The sequence below is a fragment of the Danio aesculapii genome, chromosome 15, assembly GCF_903798145.1.
Source record: "Danio aesculapii chromosome 15, fDanAes4.1, whole genome shotgun sequence".
Lineage (NCBI taxonomy): Eukaryota > Metazoa > Chordata > Actinopteri > Cypriniformes > Danionidae > Danio > Danio aesculapii.
In genome coordinates this window covers 48,435,282-48,461,787 of record NC_079449.1, presented here as the reverse complement: position 1 = coordinate 48,461,787, position 26,506 = coordinate 48,435,282, and the positions used below count along the sequence as shown (strand labels likewise).

General features: G+C 39.9%; 1 protein-coding gene across 1 annotated transcript; it reads right to left on the bottom strand.

The window, feature by feature from the left end:
• Positions 1–802: 802 nt before the first annotated feature.
• Positions 803–7,960, bottom strand: LOC130241532 (cytochrome P450 2G1). Its single transcript, XM_056473367.1, has 9 exons — positions 7,764–7,960; positions 5,767–5,929; positions 5,536–5,685; positions 5,269–5,429; positions 4,787–4,963; positions 4,522–4,663; positions 3,388–3,575; positions 3,074–3,215; positions 803–1,635 (listed from the first exon to the last, which is right to left on the bottom strand). Exons 1-9 carry the CDS (start codon positions 7,932–7,934, stop codon positions 1,454–1,456), a joined length of 1,476 nt encoding a protein of 491 aa, XP_056329342.1. The 5' UTR covers positions 7,935–7,960; the 3' UTR covers positions 803–1,453.
• Between the last annotated feature and the right edge of the window lie 18,546 nt (positions 7,961–26,506).

Here is a 26,506-nt window from a genome sequence, read left to right as displayed (position 1 = left end):
AGCAGAAATCCGTAAACATTCTACTCTTACTCCTCTGTGATTTATTCCATAAATGTTCTGTAAGATGGCATATAATATATCTTGTTTTAATGCAGAAGTCCCACTATTCAGAATATTTTAGCTGACTATAAACCAGAGCATACCACCACACTTATGCTGCCCAAAAACTACTAGACTGAAGACCTTTTTAAAGCACAGGTGGTATGCAGGGATTGGCTGGGACTGGAGCAGAGATGTGAAGCAGGAGCAAATCAAAAAACAGCAGTAACGGCATTGGTTGCAGCAAGGACAAGTCAAACAGCCAATCAGAGGCAGTAGAAGGCGGAGCAAGCACGGTAGTGGACTGGATGACAGACAGAAAGACATGATGAGACACAAAAGTAAACAATAAAATAACCAAATAAGTGCTGGCACATAACAATAATCAATGTAAATGATTTGCAGCTGTCTATGTATAATCAAACTTCAGAAACATCAACTGGGAGGATTATAAGATGTGTAGTCTGGTTTAGTGGCAGATGTGATGTGTAGATCGCCTCTAGTGTGTCTGGTGTGAACTCAACTTGGTGACCGTGACAGTAAGATTGTATGAGATTGATGTTTATGTCAATAATGTGTACTTACAATAATATAAGTTCTCTTATAACTCTTAAATTAGAAGTTTATAGCAAACACTGTCCGAGCAATATTTGTGCAGTTTTTATGTATCAAGATTTTTTGTAATATTAAATTAGAATTAACTTTAATATTAAATTAACACTCTGCCTAAATCTCTGTCATTGTGCAAGCATTCAGTACAGTCTCAGATGAAAGTCTTTTTAATTAAGCACATACTTCAATAAAAGTAAGTACATGACATGTGAAATATATTGTATAATCTGATGATTTTAAACATACAGAAAAATAATGGAATATGGTTATGTAAACTACATATCAGACAAAGTCTTGATGGTGTGTTTAATGTGGGGTTCTTCTTGGATGAGTTAAGAGCAGCCCCTAGTTGCCTAACTTTACCCATATTTTGAGCCCATTTGACTTGTCCTGTACAGAACCTGCCATGCAATGCTGGTGTAACCATACAATAGCAGTGCTGATCATGACACTTGAGGCTCATATATATATAGGGAACATACTGGCTCCAGAAGAGTTAAGATGGTATTTGCTTCTTTGATGATGTCTAGTGCAGTCATCATAAATACCAGTACAGTTGTGTTGCCTACAGCAGTATTCAAATAAATTCCTTTAGAACTCTGGAATAACTTCTAAGATCAAAGCAGACCTACAGTGTTTAGTGTCTAAGCTTTGATTGGCATAAACAGCAGTGGTATACAAGTGATGAGAAAATGATAAAACAAGCGTAGACATAATGACAAGAGGATTACTCTGATAGTGAATATTCTCTCACAGCTTTATCTCAATAGTCTTTTAAAATAAATTGTAATCTCCACATAGCTCAGCGAGGGGATGCAATAAGATCGTAGAATCGAGGCATGTTGGCGAAGCTGCTGAGTTCAGGACTGGGGTCTATACCATCTGGACCATTAGGACTACTGAAGCTGAACTTCTGAAGTAGAGACACGATGAACAGAAAGAGCTCCATACGGGCCAGAGATTCACCCACACATGAGCGTTTACCTGCAGAGATACAATATAGAAGAGGAGAACTTGTGATTTATTTATGACCACTGGAATAATCAGCGTAAATTAGACTGTCCAGCTGATCAAGGAAACCCAACAGCATTTTACACAATAATTTTATAAGAAGCACTTATATTACTAACCCACTAATCACTGGGCTATTCATTATTTATCCCAAAAAGCTGAAGTCTGATAGTAATAATATAGTGAAAACATTTCTGGCAGTCATATACTGGTCCATCATTAATTAATTGCTACACAATATTACAAGTTTGACGGTATATTGGGTGGGAATTTTTTACATTTTCAGACAAACCATATTTAACTGCCAGCCAAAATTTTCAATTATCACTGAATTTGCAAGATGTGGATACCATTCTGGTATTCTAAAGTGACTGGAAGCTTTAAACAGCAGGTTGTCTAGATAATGACCATTGAGATGAGCCTTTCAGTCACAAGAAGATAACTGCTCTCTCCAAACCCTTGATTTCTAAAATACCCATTATTGGAATGCCACTCCAAGAAGGCTGGTCGTCGACAAAATACAAATGAGGGAGAGGACAGGATATAATCTCAATTGTCAATCTTTCCACATCCTTCCTTATTAGCTGACAATTTTAGCTTTTTTATAGAAAAAAAAAGTAGTTAGCACTCCAATTAGCATAATAGAAAACATTCAAGATCAACAGCAGAGAAAACACTGTCCTGCTTCACTTCCCAAACATAGGATTGAAACATATCTTCTTTGTTCAGCCTACTACAATACATTAATCCAGCTATATTACCAGTATTAAATTAGCACAGATAATTAACATCCCTTATCCATCTGCAATAACATTTTCCCTACCACTTTCCAGCATGCTTGGGTAACCCCACTGCACAAGAAACTTATGCTTATCTCCTTACTGGTATAAAATGACAGACTGGCCTTTTCCTACTACTCGTAACCAATATACTGGAAAGAGCTGGAATTTACCCAATCAGGCTAAAATATGTGCTACAGGCAAACACACAGCGCAACACACATCACACATATTGCCTGTAGTAAATACACAACCTCAACTGATGTGAAAGACATAAGTAATCAAAGTTGTTTTATAATTCATTTAGTCCACAGTCACAGCTGAACTACTCAAGACACGTGGTGTGTTTTGACATATTTTGGTTTCTTTCTTTTTCGAGTGTCTATGGACCTTTGCTGTCTATGGAGGATGGAAGAGCTCTCAGATTTACTCCACAATATCTTCATTTGTGTTCATGATGAATAAAAATCTCAGAATTGGAATGACATAAAGGTAACCACATTAAAATGTTGGTGTAAATGTACGCTTTAATAGATGTACATTGTAACCTGATAGATGTACAAGTAAACCAACTCATGCAACTGTGCTTCAAGCATTAAAATTAAAATCCTGGCCTGTAGACAAGAGTGTACCTGCAGAAAAGGCCATAAAGGCTGGATTCTTCTTAAAGTTGCCATTTGAGTCCAGAAAATGTTCCGGGTTAAACGTCCAAGGGGTTTCCCACTGCCCCTCATCCCTTAGGACAGAGTGCAGCATGGGAATAATTACTGTGTCCTGGGGAAATACAATCCATTTACAATTACACAAAATATCCAGATTCACACAGCACATCAACTTTGGGGGATTATTCCAGAATATTATTCTTTTGTATCAATAATATATCTCCTCAAACCATGCATTTATTTTTCATTATTAATACTCAAAGAAAGTAAATGTCCATCGTTACCTTGGGGATTTTATAGCCTCTGAAAGTAATGTCTTTCATGGCATAGTGGGGAAGATTTAGGGGGACAATGTCCATATAACGCTGTACTTCATGAATCACAGCATCAGTGAAGGGAAGAGACTTTCTGTCCTCCATTGTAGGAATTCTGTTCTGTCCAATAACCCGATCTATCTCTTTCTGCATTTGTTCTTAAGCAAAAACATAATAAAAAATAGAATAATTGTAAAGAAAGCAAAGAATATACTTTTAGCATTTGTATTAAATGCAGGCTCTACCTAAAATGGTACATTTGTCAATATTTTCAAGAATCTTTTGGAGGTTTTTTATTGCATAATGAGACCTTTACCTCACAGAAAAGAGGACTGGTCTGTGAACTGTGCTTGGTTAGTATAAATGTCAGTTTGATAGACTTCTCCAGTAAGCTGATAATGAACAAATATGTGACATAAAGGGATGATAAGTTGCAATTTATCTTCAACTAATGCAAGAGTAACTTTCACGAGTTAGAAAATACAACTGTACATTTAATTTGAGTATTTACAGACATTTGTGTCAAGATACTTCTAACGCTCATCTGTTTTATGTCATCACCCTGCTAGAGGTGTGGTCACTGTGCACCTTTTCCCCCGTTTTTCTGCTCTTGGGATTTCGGGAGACTGGGATCATCTGCTGTTCTGATCAACACAAGTATGGTTCTCGGACCTACTGTCTCTGCTTTATGGTTCTTCCTTGCTGATTCTCTTCAGGAGGAACCTTCTATCTCAGGCAGGCAGTTATCCCCCTTCACTCTTAAAGGTCGACCTAGTGGTCAAAGCAGCTTACTGTACTGCTGTTCTTCTAAAGCAGCTTCTAAAGTTTTGTGCAACATCTTGATGTCCTGCGACACCAAAGGACTGACTTGAAATCTTGTAGAGGCATTAAAAAAACTGTCACAATTCTGAGTTTTGTTCCTTCTCAGGGAACTGTGGTTAAAACCAAAAAGGTCAACCATTGTACAAAGGTACAAACTTGCTAGTAGTTACTAAACCCCTAGCCTCAGCCTCTGCACCTAAAATCTAAATGCAGAATGTGATACTGTGCAATAAGTTGTTGTGTTACTTTGCTTGGTGTAAATATGCCTTTAAAATGTCTTACCCTGTATTTGGGGGTATTTGATCAATAGCATCAGGGCATATCTCAAAGTTGTGCTGGTGGTCTCTGTACCAGCTAGGAACAGATTAAGAACTGTCGCCATCAAGTTATCTTTGTGAAATTCTGTGTCAAGGTTGTCTTTTTCCTGTTATAGTAGACAACAAAGTCAGAACGGAATTGTAGGTTATAGTATGTATGATGAATAGGTTTAAACATGTTTTATATGCTGCAGAAGACATGAAAGCACAGCACTAAGACAATTAGATACCTGAGTGAGTCTGATAAGGAAGCAGTCAATAAAATCGCTTGGGTCACTGAAGTCTAATCTCCGTTCATGTTCGTTAACTTTGTTCCTAATGAAGGTCCGGATGTTTTCTATGTCTTTCAAGATGGCGTGATGTTTACTAGAGAATTGTTCCATTACTCGAGGGAAGATGTTGTACAGCTGTTAAAAATCAGAACACAGGCAAGGTAATGACATTTCTGAACCATTATTTACACTCTAGGCTGTAGCTCCTCTTTTGACTCTCTTTGTGTTGAGCTCAGCCAGGCTTGTTAGATAAGGGAGTGCAATGTACAGTGATGGAGATGTTAGAGAAACACTGGTGCACAGAATGGTCCTGTAACTGCCACACTGTTGGATAGATTTACAAATGTCAAGTAGCTCGGCCAAGTCTTTGTCTATATTGTTTAATACTGAAGGCTAAGGTGTTGAAAGCATACAAGTTACAAACAATTGCACGGTCTTACCTGTCCCCAAGGGCTGCTTAAAAATCGCACAAGTTTGGAAATGATCTGAAGCAATTGCAGGAAGTTTTTGTCTTCATATTCAAAGCGCTGCCCAAACACCAGACAGCAGATGACGTTGGACACAGTCCGACTAAAGAAGAATGTTGGAGCAACTGGTTTGGCTGAAGAAGAAAACCCCTAATGTTATCATACATCTCTGACAGTCTGAGTGCAAAACACAGCTCTAATATTGAACTCATGTAAATATCATATACGCTAATCCCTCACATTTGGTTTCTTCAAAACACTTGACCAAGTATCTGCTCTCTTCTTGGATCCACTGCTCCATTCGTTTGCGTCCCATTCCAAAATCCCTCAGTGTGGTGAGAGTGAACCGCCTCAGTTGACGCCAGCGTTCTCCATTGCTGATGACCAGACCTACAAAGAAATACTTTAGCTAGAATACATTGAATTGATAGTTTCTGTTCTTTAAACAAAGTAAACAAACAAATCTCATACCGTAGCCCTTCACAACTTTGTTTATAAAGGGAATGGGGGCTCTGGGTGCAAAGTCTTCAGCCTGGTCCACCAGAGCCTCTTTCACTGTTTCATAGCCCACCAGAACCACCATTCTCTGAGGCCCGAGGCGCACCGTCATCACAGACCCATAGGTTTTGCTCCACTGATTAAAAGAACAGACATCATTATCAAACACCAATGGAAACTTAAACAGGTTGGATAACATTGACATTCATGTCAGAAACACGTGCTCCTTTGATAAAAAAAATGTGTCAACTCAAAAACATTTGATCCAACTATCTACTGAAGTGCTTGTTCATGCTCTGGTTACATCAAGGATTATAAATAAAATGTATTATTATTATTATTATTATTATTATTATTATTATTATTATTATTATTATTATCTCTTTAAAAATAACATTAAAATGTCCCAATTTATGACTGGCATGGCTTGCATGAAAGAAATACACTCCTTTTCCCTCCTTAATGAGGAAGAAGTGCCGAAACTTCACCGCTCTGCTCATCCCACGAGCTGCCCTCTGGAACCAAATAACCCACACACCCTGCAGGACATTGCCCTGACCATTGTGCTGGCAACACTTCACTCTGCATGGGCACATTCCCAAACACCTTCAACAGGTCCAGGTAGCCCTGCTGCTCAAGAAACATCACTCAGTATCTCAATGGTTGAGAATTACAGACTAGTCTCTCTTCTTGGTTTTGTCGTCAAATCACTGGAAAACACTATTGCTACATTTCTTGCACAGAATAACCTCCTGGATGCAAATCAATCAGGCTTCAAATGTGGCTGTTCCACTGAGACTGCTCTACTCTCGGTCATTGAAGGCCTGCAAATTCTCAAAGCAGGTTCTTCTCAATCCATTCTGCTCTTACCGGTCCTGTCTGCTGCTTTTCATGCAGTAAATCATCAGATTCTACTGACCTCCCTCTCCTGAATGGGCATCGCTGGTTGGATTCTTACCTCACCAGCAGATCATTCAGAGTTGCCTGAAGAGGAGAGGTGTCCAAAGCCCAATTTCTTTAAGTTTTTCATCCAGCTGTGATCATCTATTATTACCCCCTCTAAAACAATAAGATATCTTGGGGTGATCTTAGTTGTCTCATGTTCAAAGATTTATGTTGAATTAATAATAAAAACATTGCATATGGACAAAGCTGCACATCTGCGTACAAACACAAAATATCAACTGTATGACAATCTGCATATGCAGGATCACAATTACCACGAAATTAAGCGCACAAACGCACGAGCACAACAGAGTCTCCTCTCTCTCAAACGGATACATAAAACACGAAACATAACGCATTATATATAGCCACATGCTTTTCACAAAATGATTTTTCTTGACAATTTACAGGTTTCTTGAGGTAAATCCATCATGCTGTGTGACATTGTTTACAAGCTGTTTTACTGGTATCTTTCCACTGCTTAAATAATGATTCAGCATTTAGATGAGATGGGATATGTGTACGTATTTGTATGTGTTTACGTTTGTATCAACATATCTTATAATGCTCATTCAGGTGTTTGCCTTTATATGATATTGATTTAATCTCCTCCATGCTCTCACCACACCAGATCTTGCCTTCAATGACTGGATATTAATCCATATAAGTATGTGACTGGTGGGTGTTGTCTCAATCATCATATAGTATGACATGTTTGGAATTTGTTGTGTGACAAAAGACTGCTATTAACACTCAGCAATGAAGACATTTTATGAAAGATGAAATACAGGGATACAATCCTGTTGCTGTTTTTTATATAATAAATTGGCACACTAAAACAAACGCTGATTTACACAACTGCACCAGGACAAACTGCAGGTTTGGTCAGATTCGTTTTCAGACCCTAGTTAAAAGAGCTTTAATGTTACCTGCCTATAAAGTCTGCAGCAGACAGAAACACATTTACTGCATGACAATTCTCATGTGCTTCTGTTTAAAAAGATGAAACCTGCATTGTCCCTTACCTTCATAAAGGTCTTAAATGGTGCACGTTTGTCCAGTGTTAGTAAGTTTCCAATCAGTGGCAGTGCCAGTGGCCCCGGGGGCAAAGAAAGTCCGCTCTCCTTCCTCTTCCATCTGATCAGCATTAACACGGTGAAGACCAAAACCAGCAGCAGTGAGCTTGAGAGCTCCATTCCTCTTACCAATCAGTTCTGTTTGTCTCCACATCTGTTTGTGTTTTATATGGAGAGCAGAGCAGAAAGGGGCGGTATGAGCAGTGGGACAGGGGTGAGGAATGTGGCAAGTTTGTACACATTAACCAGGTGCACCCTAACCTCATTTCTGCTGTCAATATCTTACATATACATACAATTAGCACATTACAATACTGAAGGTTGATGTAATAATTAACTCTGTCATGACTTGTGTTCACAATGGATTGATCACAATGCTGCTAATCTGTTATCTTCTGATTGCTTTGGTCTGAACCAGCTAAATGTGATAATATCCATATGGCTCGTTGAGCAGAAGAGTACTTGAACATTTTCCTGAAACTGCTTTTCAATTGTCTAAGACTCAGTCGAAACTCATTTTATTGTTAATACTAAATATACCTCCTTTTATCAGAAGTAGTACTGGAATCCTCTTTCCCCCACAGGTTTCCCCCACCCTGATCTAATCAGCACGGCTTTAGCCCTCAGACATCAGCATGATCATAGAGATGAAGCAATGGCTGTGTTTCACACCTCATTCAGGCACTCAGGGCTTGTTTGACTCAACCAACTGGTACCTGTATATGAAATAAACACATACAGTATATAACAGTATATGAACCCATTTGTTCAGTCATGTGGGGTTGGTTGGGTATGTTCTCTGGTTCTCCTTGTTTCTGAATAAGTTCTTGTTTGTGAATTAGAGCTAAAATTTGCTTTTGTGATTCTAGTGTACTCACATGCTAGCTCAACAATTGCTCCACAACTTACTGTGCGACATTACAAACCAAACCTCTATGCAGCATTGTAATAGCAGTGTAGTTCATGCTAATCTACAGAAACCTCTCTCTTAATATAAAGTGTACACTTCTGAACTCGAGACACATTTTATATGTAAAACCTGACCCACCCAATCATTATAATAAACATTATTATAACTGTGTAAACTCAGACAATTACATGGTAAAACCACAGGAATTAATATTGAACATTTAACATAAGTTCAGACACTTTATTTACTAACACCTGTTGAAAATGTAAAGCTCGAGCCTGTATTTCTCCTTTTAATGTAAATGTTTTCTTTGTTTTATCGCAATATAAAATGAGATTATAAGGATAACACTGCACATGTTAAATGTGTAAAATCTCAAATTCACTGCATTTAGACTGACTAAGCATGAAAGCACAAACACTCCTCAGTTCACAAGTACTTGCTTTTTGAATGAAACTATGATGTTTTGTATCTTTGATTATCTGACAGTCTTTGATTGTAAAACCTTTGATTATCCAACAACTGCACCAATCAAATCTGGGCCATGGGCAAGCCAAAGTCCTCTGGTACTGGTGAAAATGTGTGTTTGTGCAAGTCTCTGGGTGAAGTGTTTCATTCAGACTGACCAGCTACTGAATAGAGTATGTTTGTGTTTGTGTTTGTGTTTACTCCTAATACAGTCATTTACCACCCTGTCAACATTATGGACACTCTCTTAATGCTTTACATTATATTTCCATTTAATAAAAGCTCATCAAAACACAGACCCGCGGTCACACGGAGAATGAGGGAAAGGTGAAATGATGCACTTTATAGACATGAAATAACAAAACGAACAAGTTTTCAAAAACCCTGAAAAAGCACATTGATCTTAATCAGTAAAGTCTGTTTGTACAATAAGAATAAATAATATGGCAATATGTGCATCATACTGTTCATGTAACTACACACATCTTCCGTAAATATTATGCAACATCAAACCTTTGAACCCTTACATTTGATTAAGATAATCGAGAAATATAAATGCATTAAGAGACCTGTAATGTATTTTACATTAGATACATAACATTAGATACACAAGCCATTACATTAAATTAAAGGACATCACAGTTGGGTGAAGTGTTGAGTAAAGGGATGTTGTACTAAAATAGTCTAAATAAAATGATGGCTTCATTTCTTGAAAGTAATCATTAGTGAAAGTGATCAAAGTAATGCAGCACATCATCAAGTACATTTATTTACTTCTTTAAGTGTGTGTAAATATATGTTTATTAAATTTTTATATTCGTTTCAGTGATATGACTCACTAATATACAAATGTTTATGATTTATGTACAGTACGGCTTATAAAGTCATATTTTCAGTCTTCTAGTAAATATATAATACATGACAGACTTGCTTTGTCTTACTAAACAAGTGATTCAATTAGATTTGCATTTTAAATCTTAAATAATAGTATTTTTTAATTTAATGTTTTAGTTAATACACTCCCAAACTCCTCCTGCATAAATACACAGATATTGTACAAAATTCCCTGCAAAAATAGCCAAAATATCCACAGATTGTGTCTGGCTGTAGTAATGGGTGAGTATTAAACACTATTAATACTTTATAATGGAGTAAACAGTTCAGAGTCATTAATCTTGCCTACAGGAATCTGTTTTTAAAGTTGTCTGCATGGTAAATCTGCTCCTCATGGTGTGTTCATATCAGCCTCACACTGTAGTGGAGCAGTGGTGTCAAAAAGCGAATCCTCCACAGTCGAAGGCGTCAAAGTCGGAGTCTCCCTCGAAGTCGAAGCTATTGAAGTGCGGAGACTCGATGGCCTGGCTGCAGGCATGGTAGGAGGCGCCGCTGTCCGAGAAGCCGGTAGAGTGGCTGATGTCTGGAGCGCGGACGGCCATGTTGGAGCCGGCTGCAGCGGGGGGGCAGGCGTTCAGGTATCCCAGAGCAGAGGACGCAGCCGCTCCACCCATCAGCAAACACACTGCTCGGACGGCCCGTGCGTCGCTGCTATTCCCGTGCCGGAGGCAGTCCGAGGAGCGCAGAGCTGGAGCCGGAGCTAAGGTCGGGCTGCGTGGGGGACGCTGAGTAATACTACCTGCAACACACACACATAGAGATATGAAGACACAGGCCCACAGAGGTTTACACTGCCTACAACACACACACACACACACACACACACGCACACACACACACACACACACACACACACACAGGTATTAAGCCGCAGCCTGATCTCACAAGAAAAACTAAGTATTTTACATTTTGTCCGTTTAGAGGGTAATTTGTACGAATCTGTACGAAATCGAGTTCAGTCGTACGAAATTGTACGATTTTAAAAAGGAGGCGTGGCACCTAACCCCACCCCTAAACCCAACCGTCATTGGGGATGAGCAAATCGTACTATATTGCACGAATTAGATTGTAAAAATTCATACTGATTAGCGTAACTTTAATGAAAGTTATGAGTTGCCGTGAGATTGTGTTGGAAGACACAGAGCTTGACCAAACAATGTGTCATACACTACAGCTCTTCATCATTATTAACAGGCTGCTGAGTATTGAGTCTCAGTTCTAACGTTGATTTTCACCCCGTCTGCTCATTATTTTATATTCCAGATCTGAGGTGAACTATCTGCTGCTGCTTTCAGTCTGATGATAAATGTCAGGAAAACTCACGCTGGAAGCACTGAACACTGAATAAAGCACACAATCAGCCGCTGAGCTGACCTCTGTTATAGTAGTTCATGCTGTTGTTCTGCCATGATGTCACAGAAATAGAAAGCATTTCTAGAATAGACATACAAACTCCTTTTATCATGGGAAAGTTGTGTGTTGTTAGGTCATGGTGTGAGGTAACACTTAGGTTTAACGATTCACACCATTTACTACAGGCTCATTACCCGCCTGTTATCAAGATAATAACTGTTTATTAGTATTCATAAAGTATGGCCTTATTTGACATGCTTTTTTGTTTACATTTAATTCTACATAATACCTAAACCCAACTATTACCTTACTAAACAGATCATTGGTAGTTTATAGAGCTGAAAGTCTTAGTTAGGTTAGATATGTCTTAGTGTGTGCTTAGTTAATCTGTAAGACCTAACAGATGTTTCATTTAAACTATAATCAAAGTAATCATGACACCTGCTTTGTGCCTTTGTAATGACAGGTGGAGGTGTTATTTAATGTCTGGTAAAATAAGACATTTATTAATAAATAACTTTACTACACATTAGTTATTAATGATAGTGTGGAATGTGGGTCGAGGTGTTCCTTCAGCTATAAATGAATGCCTTTAGGCCTTTTACTCTGTATAACTGTGCACTCAAAGCACTTTACGTTTTACACCTCAGACATTTACATGACTGGTATTTTGTGTTTATTATGTCTGTATTCATTCTTCTTGGGGAAACTGTCTCTGGTACCCTGAACATAGCACTTTTGACTACATTGACATATACAAATATCACATGACTTTACAAAACATAGTCATGTGCCTGAGTTTAGTTCTTTACTGAGCAAATAAAAACATTGTTTGCTTTTTTACCAGCAGCATTTTAACAGGAATATTTGGAAATGTCAACACTCATGAATGCTGCATCAACTAATACAATTTCTCGATGAATTCAGCAAAATAGATTAAAATAAGATTGACATTTTATTCCAAGAGCAAAACTGTTTGAATTAAATATTAGTGTAAGCTGTGGTCTCACAGCAATCACCAGCGAAAGACAGACATAAATACTGCACATAGCTGAAAGAATCAGCAGGAAAAAATTGAAAAACATGCTTAAGAGATTACAGTGCACACACACAGAGAGAGAGAGAGAGAGAGAGAGAGAGAGAGAGAGAGAGAGAGAGATTATCGCTGAACAACTGACCTTACAGGAGATTTTTCTCCTTCAATCAGTGGCATGTAAGGATTATTTATTCTGTCTGTGCCAAAGTGCTCTAATAAAAAACAATGGCACGAACAGGGACTATTTCTGATTCAGTTTACCCTGATATATTCCACCATCATGAACAGAAAGAGGTTTCATCACTTCACTTGTGTCTGCAGATGCTGTACTTCTGAAGTTGACAACTAGAGGCCACTAAAGTAAAGCTGTCACTACAGTAATTTAATTGTGTAAGCAATAAATAAATTAATACGACTAAACCACTACTGGGGCTGCACGGTGGCGCAGTGGGTAGCTTGTTTGCCTTTACAGCAAGAAGGTCGCTGGGTCAGTTGGCATTTCTGTGTGGAGTTTGCATGTTCTCCCAGTGTTGGCGTGGGTTTCCTCCACAGTCTAAACACATGCGCTATAGGGGAATTGGGTAGACTAAATTGTCTGTAGTGTATGAGTGTGTATGGATGTTTCCCAGCAATGGGTTGCAGCTGGAAGGGCATCTGCCCTGTAAAACATATGCTGGATAAGTTGGCAGTTCATTCCGCTGTGGCGACCCCTGATTAATTAAAGGACTAAGCTGAAAAGAAAATGAAGGAATAAATCACTGTTATGCATTTTTATCAGTGATTTCAAGAAGTCGGCCAGTAAAATGTGATTCAGTGTAGCTGCGGTTTCTGTGTCTCTAGTCTGCGCTAAAAGAAGAAACAGAAAGAGAAAGAAGGAAGAGGATCATATCTTTTCCATTGCGTCTAATCACATTGTGTTGAATCAAATGGAAATTGGATCATACTGCATCACGGCGAGGTAAATCATGTCATGTTGGTTGCTGCTTCATGTGTGTCTTTCATATATCGCATCATTGAGACGTGTATGGTATCAGTTCTGAGATTCACATCTCTAATGTCTAAACATCTGCTTAGACATGATCAGAACAAGAATCATTTGCGGACATGTTAAAAGAAAGATTTCAGGAGCACAGTTTGGTGCCAAAATATGTACTTATTGTCATCAGAAATGTTTATACTTTGCCGCTCTCCTTCAAACCCCTAGGTTTTGCCTATTTAGCAGGAAGAAGTTTTTTAAGTATGTAAATTCAGCAGTATTGTCTGTGCCATTGGTCTGGCCTAGTGGTCAGTGTACCAGCATATGGTGCCAATGTGTTTTGAGTGTCCTGAGTTAGAATCCAGGCTCATGGACCTTTTCCTGATCCTACCCCTCTCTCCCACTTCACTTCCTGGCTAGCTATTGTGTCCTGTCAATGATGGCGAAATGCTAAAACAATAAACCTTAAAAATTTAGTTATGTCCCCATTATCTGCTGGGGTGCCACAGCCACACTACAGGGCACTCACACACCACCTGAACTACACTGACCGTAATGCTTTGCACACACACACCTGAGACAGCTTAACTGTCCAGACTCTGATCACACACACACTCGTTAACCACCCTTTACACTCACATCATGGATCACATTAATGGTTAAAATCTTTTTTAAATCTGTGAATTGTGCTGACTCCAAGTCAGTCACAGTAACTTTATGTTTCGAGGCCTGTGATTGGCTGTTGTTCCGCCTCCATCTGCACATCCATCAAAAACTTTAACAGAGGAAGTTAAGATTTTTTTGTGGTTTGGTTTTGTCAACTCAGAATTCACCCTCCAGCAGCAGGACTGGTCAGGTGTGTATATCAGAGACTCACCTCTGTGCCTGAAGGAGTTTTCTCTGGAGCGCAGGAGTGGCGAGTTCAGGTGTGGTGAAGACGGATCTCTGTCACTGGACGGGTCTGACAGCGGCTCGCGGTCTGTGATGCACGGCGTGATGCTCTGCTGCCTCTTTAGGGCAAGTGGAGACGTCACACCCTGAACACACACACAACACACACTGAAATATACCCTAATCTCAGCGCTTTTCTAATCCCGAGATTAAAGATGGAGAGCGCTCGGTTCATCTCTCGTGGGAGATTACAACACTTATCATTGATATAGGATCTGGCAAAGGCTCGGACACGTGACGATTACACAACATTCATTGGAAATAATCCTGTGTTCTGGCCCTGGGTTAAAAACATAAGAACTGGGAGGGCAAACAGTGTTTCTTTTCTCATGAAAAATATATAGTGGCGAACAGGAGAAAAGAACAACTGTCTCCAATCACGTCTTGTGTTTTCAACTGTATGGAAATGAGAGAGAAACTAGCAGGAGACTAACCGTGCATAAATATTTAAAACAACGCAAACTTAACTGGGAAACAAATGATGAAAATCAAAGGTTTTCAATTAAAATAATGCAAAAAGCGTTAGAAATGTATATTTTTAATTATATACAAATCTTTATGAAAAAACTGATCTTAAGAAAACACTGATTTAATTGTTCAAATACCAAACAATAATGTTAAAAGTTAAAGTACTATTAAAAATCAATATCTTAATAATAGGAATGCTATTAAGCAACAGGTTAGCAGTGAGAATCGAACTCTATACTATTTTTTGCAGTTTTTTCCTCCTTCATGGTCTGCAGTGACAGTGGTTTCTACTGCTATTGTACATTTATCTCGATTAACCACAATTGCTGAACTCTACTGTTCATTGCTGTGTTTCAGTTCACGCTCTTCTCCACTCTGGGTCACTGAGTAACTTCATCTCGGCAGACTTATACAACAAACTGCAGTTAAAGACTAGACTTAATGACCCCCCACCCCTCAGCCCCCATCAGATGGCTTGTTTCCGATAGTCCTTCCATCGATTAGGCCACTGGAGAAGTCAAATCTTCCTGAATTCTTGTCTCCTGCTCCGACTATCCCCTTGAACTGTTTATTGAAAATCTCCTTCAGAGTCAATTTGTCGAAATTCTCCCAGAGTACTCCCACTTCAGTGTCATTTCCTGCCTGAAATGAACCTCAGAACTTCCACCTCACAGACACATAAAGAGCCTACAAACTGCATTCAATACAGCTCCCTCCTGGTAAATCCCGATCCACCAAAACACTTTGATAGATACCTCCACTTACGGAGTGGGAGCTGTCCTTTCACAGCAGCAGGGGAACCCCATGACTCTATGCATGTGCATTCTACTACCTAAAACTTTCCTCGGCAGAACTACGACACTGGTAATGGTGAGATACTGGTCATCAAAGCAGCTCTGCAAGAATGACTGGACAATGGTTGAAAGGAGCGAAACATTTGTTTATGTATCCACTGATCACTGCAACCTTGAGTACCTTAGAGAAGCCAAACATCTCAACCCCAGACAAGCTAGGTGGGTTTTATCCATCTCCAGATCCAACTTCACCATTTCCTATCATCTTAATAATAATAACAATAATACATTTTATTTAAAGGCACCTTTCTGGCAACTCAAGGACACCGTACAATAAAACAAGAGCAATAAAACAACATTTCTTGGTTCCAAAAATACAAAAGCTGACACTCTGTCTAGAAGTTTGCAGTTTGCACTCACTCTTGAAGTTTGCAGACGCACACCACTTATCGGCCTCATTCAGGACGGGTGACGAGTCTGCTTACAGACAGGAGGTTAAGGAGTTGGCTGTCCTGGTGCAGTAACAACAACCTGGAGCTCAACACGCTCAAAACAGTGGAGATGATAGTGGACTTCAGGAGAAACCCCCCTGCTCTCCCCCCACTGAGCATCATGGACAGCATTGTGGCAGCAGTGGAGTCATTCAGGTTCCTGGGCACCACCATCTCTCAGGACCTGAAGTGGGACACTCACATTGACTCCCTTGTCAAAAAGCTCAACAGAGGCTGTACTTTCTTCGTCAGCTGAGGAAGTTTAACCTCCCAAAGGAGCTGCTGAAACAGTTCTACACCTCCATCATTGAATCAGTCATCTGCACATCAATAACTGTCTGGTTTAGCTCAGCTACTAAATACGACCTCCAAAGACTACATCGAATAGTTCGGACTGCTGAGCGAATCATTGGTACAACGCTTCCTACTCCCCAAGAACTGTACTTATCAAGAGCGAGCAGAAGGGCTGCCAAAATCACTCTGGACCCCTCACACCCAGCACACTGCCTCTTTGAACTGTTACCTTCTGGTCGACGCTACAGAGCACTGCGCACCAGAACAGCCCGACACAGAAACAGTTTCTTCCCTCAGGCAATCCATCTCATGAACACTTGATGATAATAATTGTGGAGCCAACATCACTACTTGCCATACACTTTTATACACATATACACTTGTTTAACAACACACTTTACATGCCAATTTGCACATAACAGCTGCACATATAACGTTGTATATAGTAATAAACATGGACATACACTTGTCAATCTGTATATTTGCACTCACTACTTACTTCTATTTTTAAAATATATTTATTATCTGTTTTTTGTCCTGTCTCTGTAATTCTGTTGCACTGTAGAAGCTCAGTCACGAAAACAAATTCCTCGTATGTGTGAACATACCTGGCAATAAAGCTCTTTCTGATTCTGATTCTGATTCTGAATGCATACCCCTGACAAATCTCCTGAAGATCCAGACCCTATTTACCCAGACAAGGCTTGATCATATTGACAGAACCCTGGAATGCATGATCATGGAGGATGGAACTGCTAACTCTGTGAAGGAAATCCTGAACGTCCCGGGGGTAGACTGGAATACTTGGTTGGCTGGGAATGACATTCTCGGTCCCTGACAGAGTTCCACTACAAAAGTCCCTACTCACTTATTTTCTTTGTAACAATATTTAATGGTTATGAAAGATTAATAAGAATAATAATAGTAGCTCACCTCCTTCACCTTCCTGAGCAGCTTCAGCCACTGACTGTTGGAGACAAACAAAGAGCTTTAGATTATTTGCTGGACTAGCATATCTACTGTGTGTGTGAGTGTGTACGAGTGAGCAGAGTTGTGTGTTGTGTGTGTGTGTGTGTGTGTGTGTGTGTGTGTGTGCTGTGTGTGTGGTGTGTGTGTGTGTGTGTGTGTGTGTGTGTGTGTGAGAGAGAGAGAGGAGAGAGAGAGAGAGAGAGGAGATAAGAGAAGAGAGAGAGAGACCTGCACTCCTCAGCCCATCCGCCAGCAGCAGAATAAACTTGTCCTGGTTCAGTATGATGGCGAAGCAGCAGTCTCTCCGGCCTCCAGCAGGCAGGCGCGGCAGGTCCAGGATTTCTCTGCCCTCCACTAGAGACTCACAGTGACTTTGCAGCGCCACCACCTGGTCAGCAGGAGCATCTGCATCTCGACACACCATCAGGTTTCCCTCCACAGTCAGAACCAGGTACTTCTCCCTTCCACTGCTTGAACATGAAGCCCCCTTTGAGAAACACACACAGGAAATCTGAGAAACGTCAGACAGTTGTGGAAAATCATGTTCAGTGTTGGAGGTAAGTTAGATAATCAGATGACTTCTGTCGAGTAACCATTAAAGTAACACATCAATTTTTTTGCTGTTTCTAAGAAAAAAAAGAGTATATCATTGAGAATATTGACAAAAGTAATGCTGGAGATTTGTTTTGCTGAGCAGGATGGTGCCGATGTGCTCATCTGGCTGGATTTGGCACAGTTTACCCCTCGGGTTGGGCACTAACTTTATCATCACTTCTGGCTGACAGAGCTGACAGAGCCTTCACTAATCTTATTCTGTCAGAAAAAGATCTCGCCTGGACTCATCTTCAAGTCCCAAAAAGAGGACATGTCCAGGAAAAGAGCACGTTTGGTGAGTCTTTAACCATCACATCTCTCTGCACATGTGTTGCTGGACTGCTTCCATTGTCCTCATTTGTAAATGGCTCTGGATTGAAAGCGTCTGCTGAAGGATTAAATGTAAACGCAGAGGAAAATGTATCTCTCTGTTTCATAGCAGGCTGATAGAAAATAAGCCACTGCTAAGCATAAAGACAATACATTACATTCCCTTATCGAGCTTAAGCCTGAAGTGTGTCATTATCCCAGATTTCATTTCAGCTTTTTTCCTTTTTATTTGTTTTGATTATTTTGTTTGTAACAGGAATCCTGGTAAAATACCAGGAAATACTGATCATCAATAATGCATTTAAAAAGTCATTCACGATATTATTGATATTTTAATGTAAATAGGTCATTCATTCCGCAACTTCTCCACGATGGTCGTCTAGCGTCCTCCAGCCTCCAGCACCTACACTGCAGCTCTGCACAGGAAGTTTGGCCAGAGGAGAAATGGTCGTGCCCAGCTGAGCCTGCTTTCTCTCCAGGTTTTCTCCTTCACTTTGGTCAATTGGTGAAGTTTGTTCCTCTACTGGCTCGCTTGGTTTGGGCCTCGTGGAGCTGCGCATGGATGGATTTGCTCTTCAGTGTTTGGACTTTCAGCAGTGAAGATTAAACCACACTGAACTGAACTGAACTGAACTGAACTCTGAACACTGGACTGACACCGTTTCAGTTTACTAGAATCTTCTTTGTGAAGTTGCTTTGACACAATCTAAACTGTGACAGCGCTAGAGAAATAAAGATGAATTGAACTGAATAGTGCTTTATTTTTAAAAAAAATCACTATATTTTATATATATATATGAGATATCTCTTTTAAAAATTCAAAAAAGCTGCTGATATTATTATTTACTAAAATACTTCGTTTTCAGCGCAGAGATTGAAATTGTTTTGCCATATTTACTGCTCCAGGATTGAAGATTAAAGCTTTATCTTTATCTCACTCCCACACATGCACACACACACACACACACACACACACCTGCTTTTCTCTCTTGCTCACATACAGCAGATGAGGTCTTTTCCTCTGAGCATCTGTAGCGTCCGTCATTGTATGTTCTGATGTTAACAGCTCTAATCATTTAACACTACTGCATCTTTAACTTCTCTTTAATCGAACATGAATGAATATTATTAGCATTAAATCAACATCTATATCAGTCACAGGATTAATTACACCCAGATCAATCCCTACTGTGACTAACCTTAGTGTTGAACTGAGGAATGAATGAATTCACTTCACACATGACCAACATGTTAGACAGAGTGACGGCTCTAATATTTCTCATTAATGACACTTCATATCTTAAAGCAGTTCTCTGTAAAAGTTTGCTAATGTTGAATTAGGGAACAGCTTTTACATCGAGTGCTAAATGAGTGAATATTTCTGTTCGTTCCACCTAATCGTGCATCATCTGACGCCTTGAACATGCTCAGATCCTAAATGTGTCAAATTTAAAGTCATATGCACATTTATTATTCTGTTTTACACATAAAACTATAATGGTGATGAATGTAGACATGCTAATAGTGAAAAAGCAGGTAAGTATTTTAGCATTGCACATTAACAGGTTTCACAAGTCAAATATAAGAGCTTTTTAAGACCATTATGAATGAATCTCAGACGTATACGGGCTAAACACTAAGAGTTTTCTAAAGGCCAGTGGAAAATCTTTTTATTTCCCCATTAAAACACTAATTTAGTTATATCACAGCCACATATTTAAATAATGTGTCAAACAATAGTAAACTGTAGTGGCATACCTACACAGGCTTTTCACCAACAGAGGGGATTTTTTCCACCTGCAGGTGAACAGAATGAAACAGCAAAACACGAGTGAGCAGCAGACGGTAAAACACACAGGACAAATGAACAGAGCAACTAAACACTCGCCGCCATGGAAAACCATTCAACAATTCACTCTGATGCCAAAGGCACACTCAGTGTGATCAAGGCATAAGGAAGAGAATTAAACCTATTGATAAGCAGAGTTAAACTACATCTTCTGTTAAAGGTTTTACTCAGAGGTGCTGTTGATGACTGGAAGAGTGTTGGCCTGATTGAGTGGATTTACATGAACAGGACAATTAATAACAGTTTAAAATGATTAAGACCTACACATCATATTGTAAAGCCTAAAATTATTATTATTATTATTTTAATGTAAGACATTTAAGGCTTTTATAGACCCTGGTGAAACAGTGAGAGTCTGTCAGCACACTGAGTCTTAGTCCTGAAGGCAGAATCTGAGTTTATTGTCAGTATTCCACAGTTGATCAGTAACACAGACAGGACAGGGTAAACGCTCTGCTTTATAGGATAATCTTTACTTGTGTTTGTTTTGATTGTGAGGTTTGTGATTGTCATCATCATCATTGACCTAAATACAGTTGTTCAGAGGCAGAACAGCTGGAGCTGACCGACTTTACTCTGAACACAGATCAGGATCACAGATCTACAGCCACAACATCTCTAAATCTATCAGAAATGAAGTGTTAACCGAAACATGCTGTAATCTACATTCAATGTGTACAACAACACAGCTTCATCCTGACATCTAAAGCATCTGATCCAATACAGAAAAAGCAGCTCTAACTGTGACAGAACACACCGCAAAACATGCGCATCTTACTCAGAGTTTGTGTCCTGTGTCTAATCCAAATATCTCAAATCTCTTCAGTCAAGAACTGTTTTCTAGAGAAGTAGAAGATATGGTGTTGTTTTCAGAATTAATTGAGTTTTTCCTTAAACAGGCAGAATAATCTGCAGTGGGTTAAGTGAAATAATCTGATGTTATGTGGAACAACAGTATTTATCTGACTCATTATTCATGAACACAAGACACCATCTTCTGCTGGTCTACAAAACACTTCTTGATTAAAGAGTTCTACGATATTTGGACAAGAGACAGCACACAAACTAAAAGAGCAGCCTTTTCTGTTTAAGAGGGGTTGCTCATCTTCAGATCTCCTTTTAGATGTTCAGTAGATGTAAATAAGACATTCAGAAGAGATCATTTTCATTACGCTTTAAAACTGTTCAGTGATCTTTCAGTGTGTGTGTGTGTGTGTGTGTGTGTGTGTGTGTGCTGTCATGACTAAACCCAAATATCACCGAGCATCACCAAACGTCTGTGCAACGTAAAAGTAACGAAAGTCTATGAGACACTGAGTGATTCCAGTAAAAGTGAAGCGGACTCAGAGTTTTACCATGCGCTGGTGTGTGTATGAAGAGTCTTTTACCATATTTGCGGGAGGAATCCTCTGTGCACCACTGCTGCGCTCATCCCTGCGACACACACACTCCGGGCCGTAATCCACTCTCATTTAGGACATCCCAGGGTTGAGGAGAGCACATCTGAGAGACAACACACACACACACACAGAGAGAGACCGCAGACGTGTCACATGCACACACAGCAGCCAATCACAGAAGAGGAGAAGAAAATCCCCTCTGCACACCACAGGGCATAAACATGAGCACTTTTACCCAGCAGACACACACACACACACACACACACGCACACACACACACACACACACATTTACCAATATCAACTCATACAATAGTCAGCTTTTGAGCTTTATGTTGGATCAAGATGATTCACACCACAGTGCTGCTGAACGCTGCACTCTGATTGGCTGCTGGTCACTCTCAGGTGTTTGGTTATTGTCAGATAAAGGCACAGCTAAAGTAGTTCCGGCAGGTTTAGAGCGCATTACAGCTCCATATCACTCCATTGAATAAATAGAGAAGAATATAAGAAGAGGAGGAGATGTGGAGGACACTGGTGCTACACACAGGAGACGCTTGAAGAGGACGCACACCTGACTAACACACACACACACACACACACACAATGCATGGCACATGAAGACACATGTACAGTGCACTGATTGTGTTGCAGAACACTTCTATTGTGTAATTACAGGAATTATTTACAGGTTTGATTACAAGTAAATATGGTTTAAGTTTATGTAAAAACGTGCGTACATAATTAGTGCATTGTGCCAGATTGTACATTTAAAGCTGAGGACATAACAGGGACAACACTTCATTCTATAGTAGACAAACAAATAGTCTGGAAGCCAACAGCAGAAGACAGAAACTGATAAAGGGTTATGACCACTGGGAGGGAGACTAAACTCTGTGGGAATATTCAGTTTGAGGTGAACTGCCCCTTTAAGGCCACTTACAGTTTTCTACAGCTGCTTACACACAAAATCTGTTCATGTCACAATTCTGAAACATTTCACTCAAAATCAAAACTACACAGCAAATCTCCAAATCCAGAAGCTGTTTCTCAGCCCTGAACTCAGTTTCATTTGCATATAAAACACTTTTCCTCAAAACTCACAACTCTCTATCTAAAACATAACACTATAACAGGAATCCACTTGCTTTCCTTTCCAAACACAACCAATCAAAATGCTACACTAATTCACCCAGTCATACACACACACACACACACACACACACACACACCACACACACACACACACACGCACACACACACACACACACACGCACCACGCACACGCACACACGCACACGCACACGCACACGCACACGCACGCACACGCACACGCACACACACACACCACCAACACACACCAACACACACACTTTAATGTGGAAACACTAATTTTTTTTAACTGGTCACTAACAAATCACTGCTTTACTGTAGTATAGGGCAAAGGTGATGGGACATTGGGCTGTTCTGGTCCAAAGTAAACTGGTTTTCCACCCATCCACAATCTGTAGTTTTGTACCTAGAACATATTCCATTTTCTAAATACCCCAATTCCTCTAAAAAAGAATAGAGGGATTCTGCTGAGCCTAGTGCTGTAATGTGTATGATGCCAACCCTAACCCCACATGACGCTTCTCCCCCTGAGACACACAGTTGTGTTCTTCACTGTATTCTGAAGATCATACCTTGCTTTGCTTTTGACACAGTCAGTGAATGTTCCTGAACAGGCAACGCGGTCCAGCTTTGAGTTGACATAAAGCAGTGAATTGTGCTTTATCTTTGTTGTATTTTAATGTGTAAGTTATTCCTTATTTCAGAACATCACTTGAAACGTCGACTGAACTACACTTTTGATCATTTTGATCCTTCTCTGGTGAGGTGAGCAATGGCTAGCTAGGGACTTTTGTTAATCTTGGGGACTTTTGTTAATCATTAACTGGAGTTGAGCAGAAGTTTTCGTGGTTAAAAAATAAAATTTTCTTTTAAAAAAAACAGTTGGAGGAAAGTTGATAATATAGTAGTTAAATCATTCTTGGTGTAAGAGTTATGAGACCTTTTGATGTTGTCAGGATTGTTTGCACTGATGCTATTGTGCTTGCATGTGTTAAGAGCTAGCAATGATTAGTTTAAGCTTTGTGCTAATTGTATGCTGTGTGTAACTATATACTATTGTCTAAATATTCATATAAAGAAGTAATATAATTCAATTGAGTGTATAATGGGGTAATTTCATCCCACCTTAAAAATCATAGCAAAAGAGATATGTTATATAGAAACATAAATTAGAGAAGCACTGTGTGACGCTGTTAACAGTCTATTGTTGAGTTATGTAACGCTATTCATTTAGAAACATGTTTGAGAAATAATGTAGTGCAATTCAAGTATATCTGTGGAGATTGGTTACACTACCACTATTAAGAACTGAGCATTGTTTCTTCTACACTGTGTAGATTGTTTTTTTTTCTGTTGAGATATAAATGGAACTAAAGATGGCGAGGCAGCCAGTGAGTGGAACGGTCATGACAGTGGTGTGGCCCTGCCGCTAGATCTGTTACAGTGTGAGCTGATCAGCTCAATCGTTCATTAACCCAGCTGATAAGAAGATTCAGCTATTTCATCTGTACCTATAGGTAATATTCCATTTATTCAACACACCTTTCATCCAAGGAGCGGAAGCATTCGCATGAAAAGTTGTGCTCTGGAACCTGACTGCTGGACTGCTTGCGTTCGGTATACCGCATTGAGGAACTGATATTGAACTCAGACTCATTTAAGTACTGGAGCATCCATCTGAACAAAAGCACATGGACTGAGCGGGGTATGCACTTTTACATTGTGTCATTTCCTTTCATTGAAAGCTTTTTCAACTCATTTCTTTTATCTTCTTTATTCCTCATTGGAGCGCTCCATTGATGTTTAGATTGTTTATTGTGAGTTTTCTGCCAATAATCAGTTAATTGTTCAACTCCCTCATCCTTCATTCAGCTACCCCCTGTGGAACCAAGATATATTGTGGTACTCCTAGAGCTGGTCCGAGTCTAAAAGTGCTCACTATAACACCAGTAATGTTTGGCCTAATAAATATGTCCTGTTTCTTCCATGGGATTGGTTGTTTACAGTGTACCCTGGTTTCTCTCTCAACAGATACCGTAACTGTAGAACATTGCACTGAAATGGAGATAACAGCCTATAAAGAGCACAGAGCTTTAGCTATTATTATCCAACCATTCATTATTATGACAGACATGTTTGCTGATGTGAATGCTTCCTTCTGACGTGTGTTTCTGGCCATTTTGAGTGCACGCGTTATGTTTGAAGGCAGATGTGAGGCATTTTGCAGTCTGTGTGTGCAGATTGAGAATTGTGTGTAGAGTTTTGACAAAAGATGATGCTGGTTTAAAAACGAGTGTAGGAAAAATCTGTAATAAGTGAGACCTTTTTTTCAAGCACGTCACTTCATGAGGACAGACGGGCGATGGTGTGTGTTAGCTGGAGTACCCATCAGACTCACTAGAGGGCACTACAGCTATTTGTACACTCCACCAACCATTAACCTGGACTACATCACCCATCAGGCTTTGCTCTAATCTGGACACTGTTTACACACTACAGGTGATACACACACACACACACACACACACACACACACACACACACATCGCTGCTGATCACGGACACAGATTACACACACACCTTATATGGTTTTGTGTGGTGGTCTTTGCCAGTGTTTCTCGTTGTCATGTTTTGCTCTGCCTGTGTTGATTCTGGGCTGTTCTTTACCTGTTTGCTGGATTCCCCTCGTCAGCACTGCCTGACCTTATTAAGTAAAGCTGAACTCTGTCACCACAGCACACAGCTACTCACCACAGTTGGCTACGCTAACATGCAGCCAAATAATCTACTATAATCAGACTGACGGTTTCAGTCAGATTGAGATAAACATGACATGTCGTGAACACCTTCTCAGTTGCTTTGAGCTCATCTAAATGATAGATTTCCATCAGTCTGGAATAGGTGTTTTATTCCTTATCTAATCCAGTCTGACAGCCAGAAACACTTCTCTCTCAGTCCTCTTCAGATGTGTGCAGGCTGCTGCAGTAGTGATGGGAGAAACAGCTTTTCTTGCTGAATTATTCACATTTTGAAACGCCACACACTAGAGACACCTGCTGGTCAGAACTGTGTAATGGTCAAAAACTCACCTGCAAACATTACATGCAGAGGAGAAACCAAGTGAAGCCCGCATGTCACCAGTAAATACTGCACTCAACACAAGTGTGGAGATTATCTCAGCAAAATACTGCAGAAAATGTTGACGTGTGTGTGTGTGTGTGCGTGTGTGTGTGTGTGTGTGTGTGTTAGTCAGGTGTGAGTCCTCCTCAAGCGTCTCCTGTGTGTATCACTAGTGTCCTCCACATCTCCTCCTCCTACTCCTCCTGTTGTAGCTGTAGAATAACTCAGTGGAGTGATATGGAGCTGTAATGCGCTCTAAACCTGCCGGAACTACTTTAGCTGTGCCTTTATTTGACAATAACCAAACACCTGAGAGTGACCAGCAGCCCAATCAGAGTGCAGTGTTCAGTAGCACTGTGGTGTGAATAGAAATCAGAGACATTAGGAGTGGTGTAAGCACACTTCATGATTAATTAAACACACAAACACATGATGTAGAGAACAATACTCAGTTCAGCTCTGGAAGAACAGAAGCAGGGAGATGATGTGAAGCATGCGCTGTCAGAGGTCAGGATCAGCTTTATATCCGTCTATAATAATCATCTGGACACTGGGCTGCAGATCTGACTCTTCATCACTGGTGTGTGTGTGTGTGTGTGTGTGTGTGTGTGTGTGTGTGTGTGTGTGTGTGTGTGTGTGTGTGTGTGTGTGTATGTGTGTGTGTGTTGCATAATACCCCTCCG

What these genes read in the sequence shown, in the direction of transcription:
- LOC130241532 (XM_056473367.1), bottom strand. Translation starts at nt 7,934, where the DNA reads ATGGAGCTCTCAAGCTCACTGCTGCTGGTTTTGGTCTTCACCGTGTTA. An exon ending in CATTTAAGACCTTTATGAAG is followed by an intron (nt 5,930 to 7,763) that starts GTAAGGGACAAT and finishes TCTTTTAATCAG; the next exon opens with TGGAGCAAAACCTATGGGTC. An exon ending in GAGGCTATAAAATCCCCAAG is followed by an intron (nt 3,216 to 3,387) that starts GTAACGATGGAC and finishes GTATTTCCCCAG; the next exon opens with GACACAGTAATTATTCCCAT.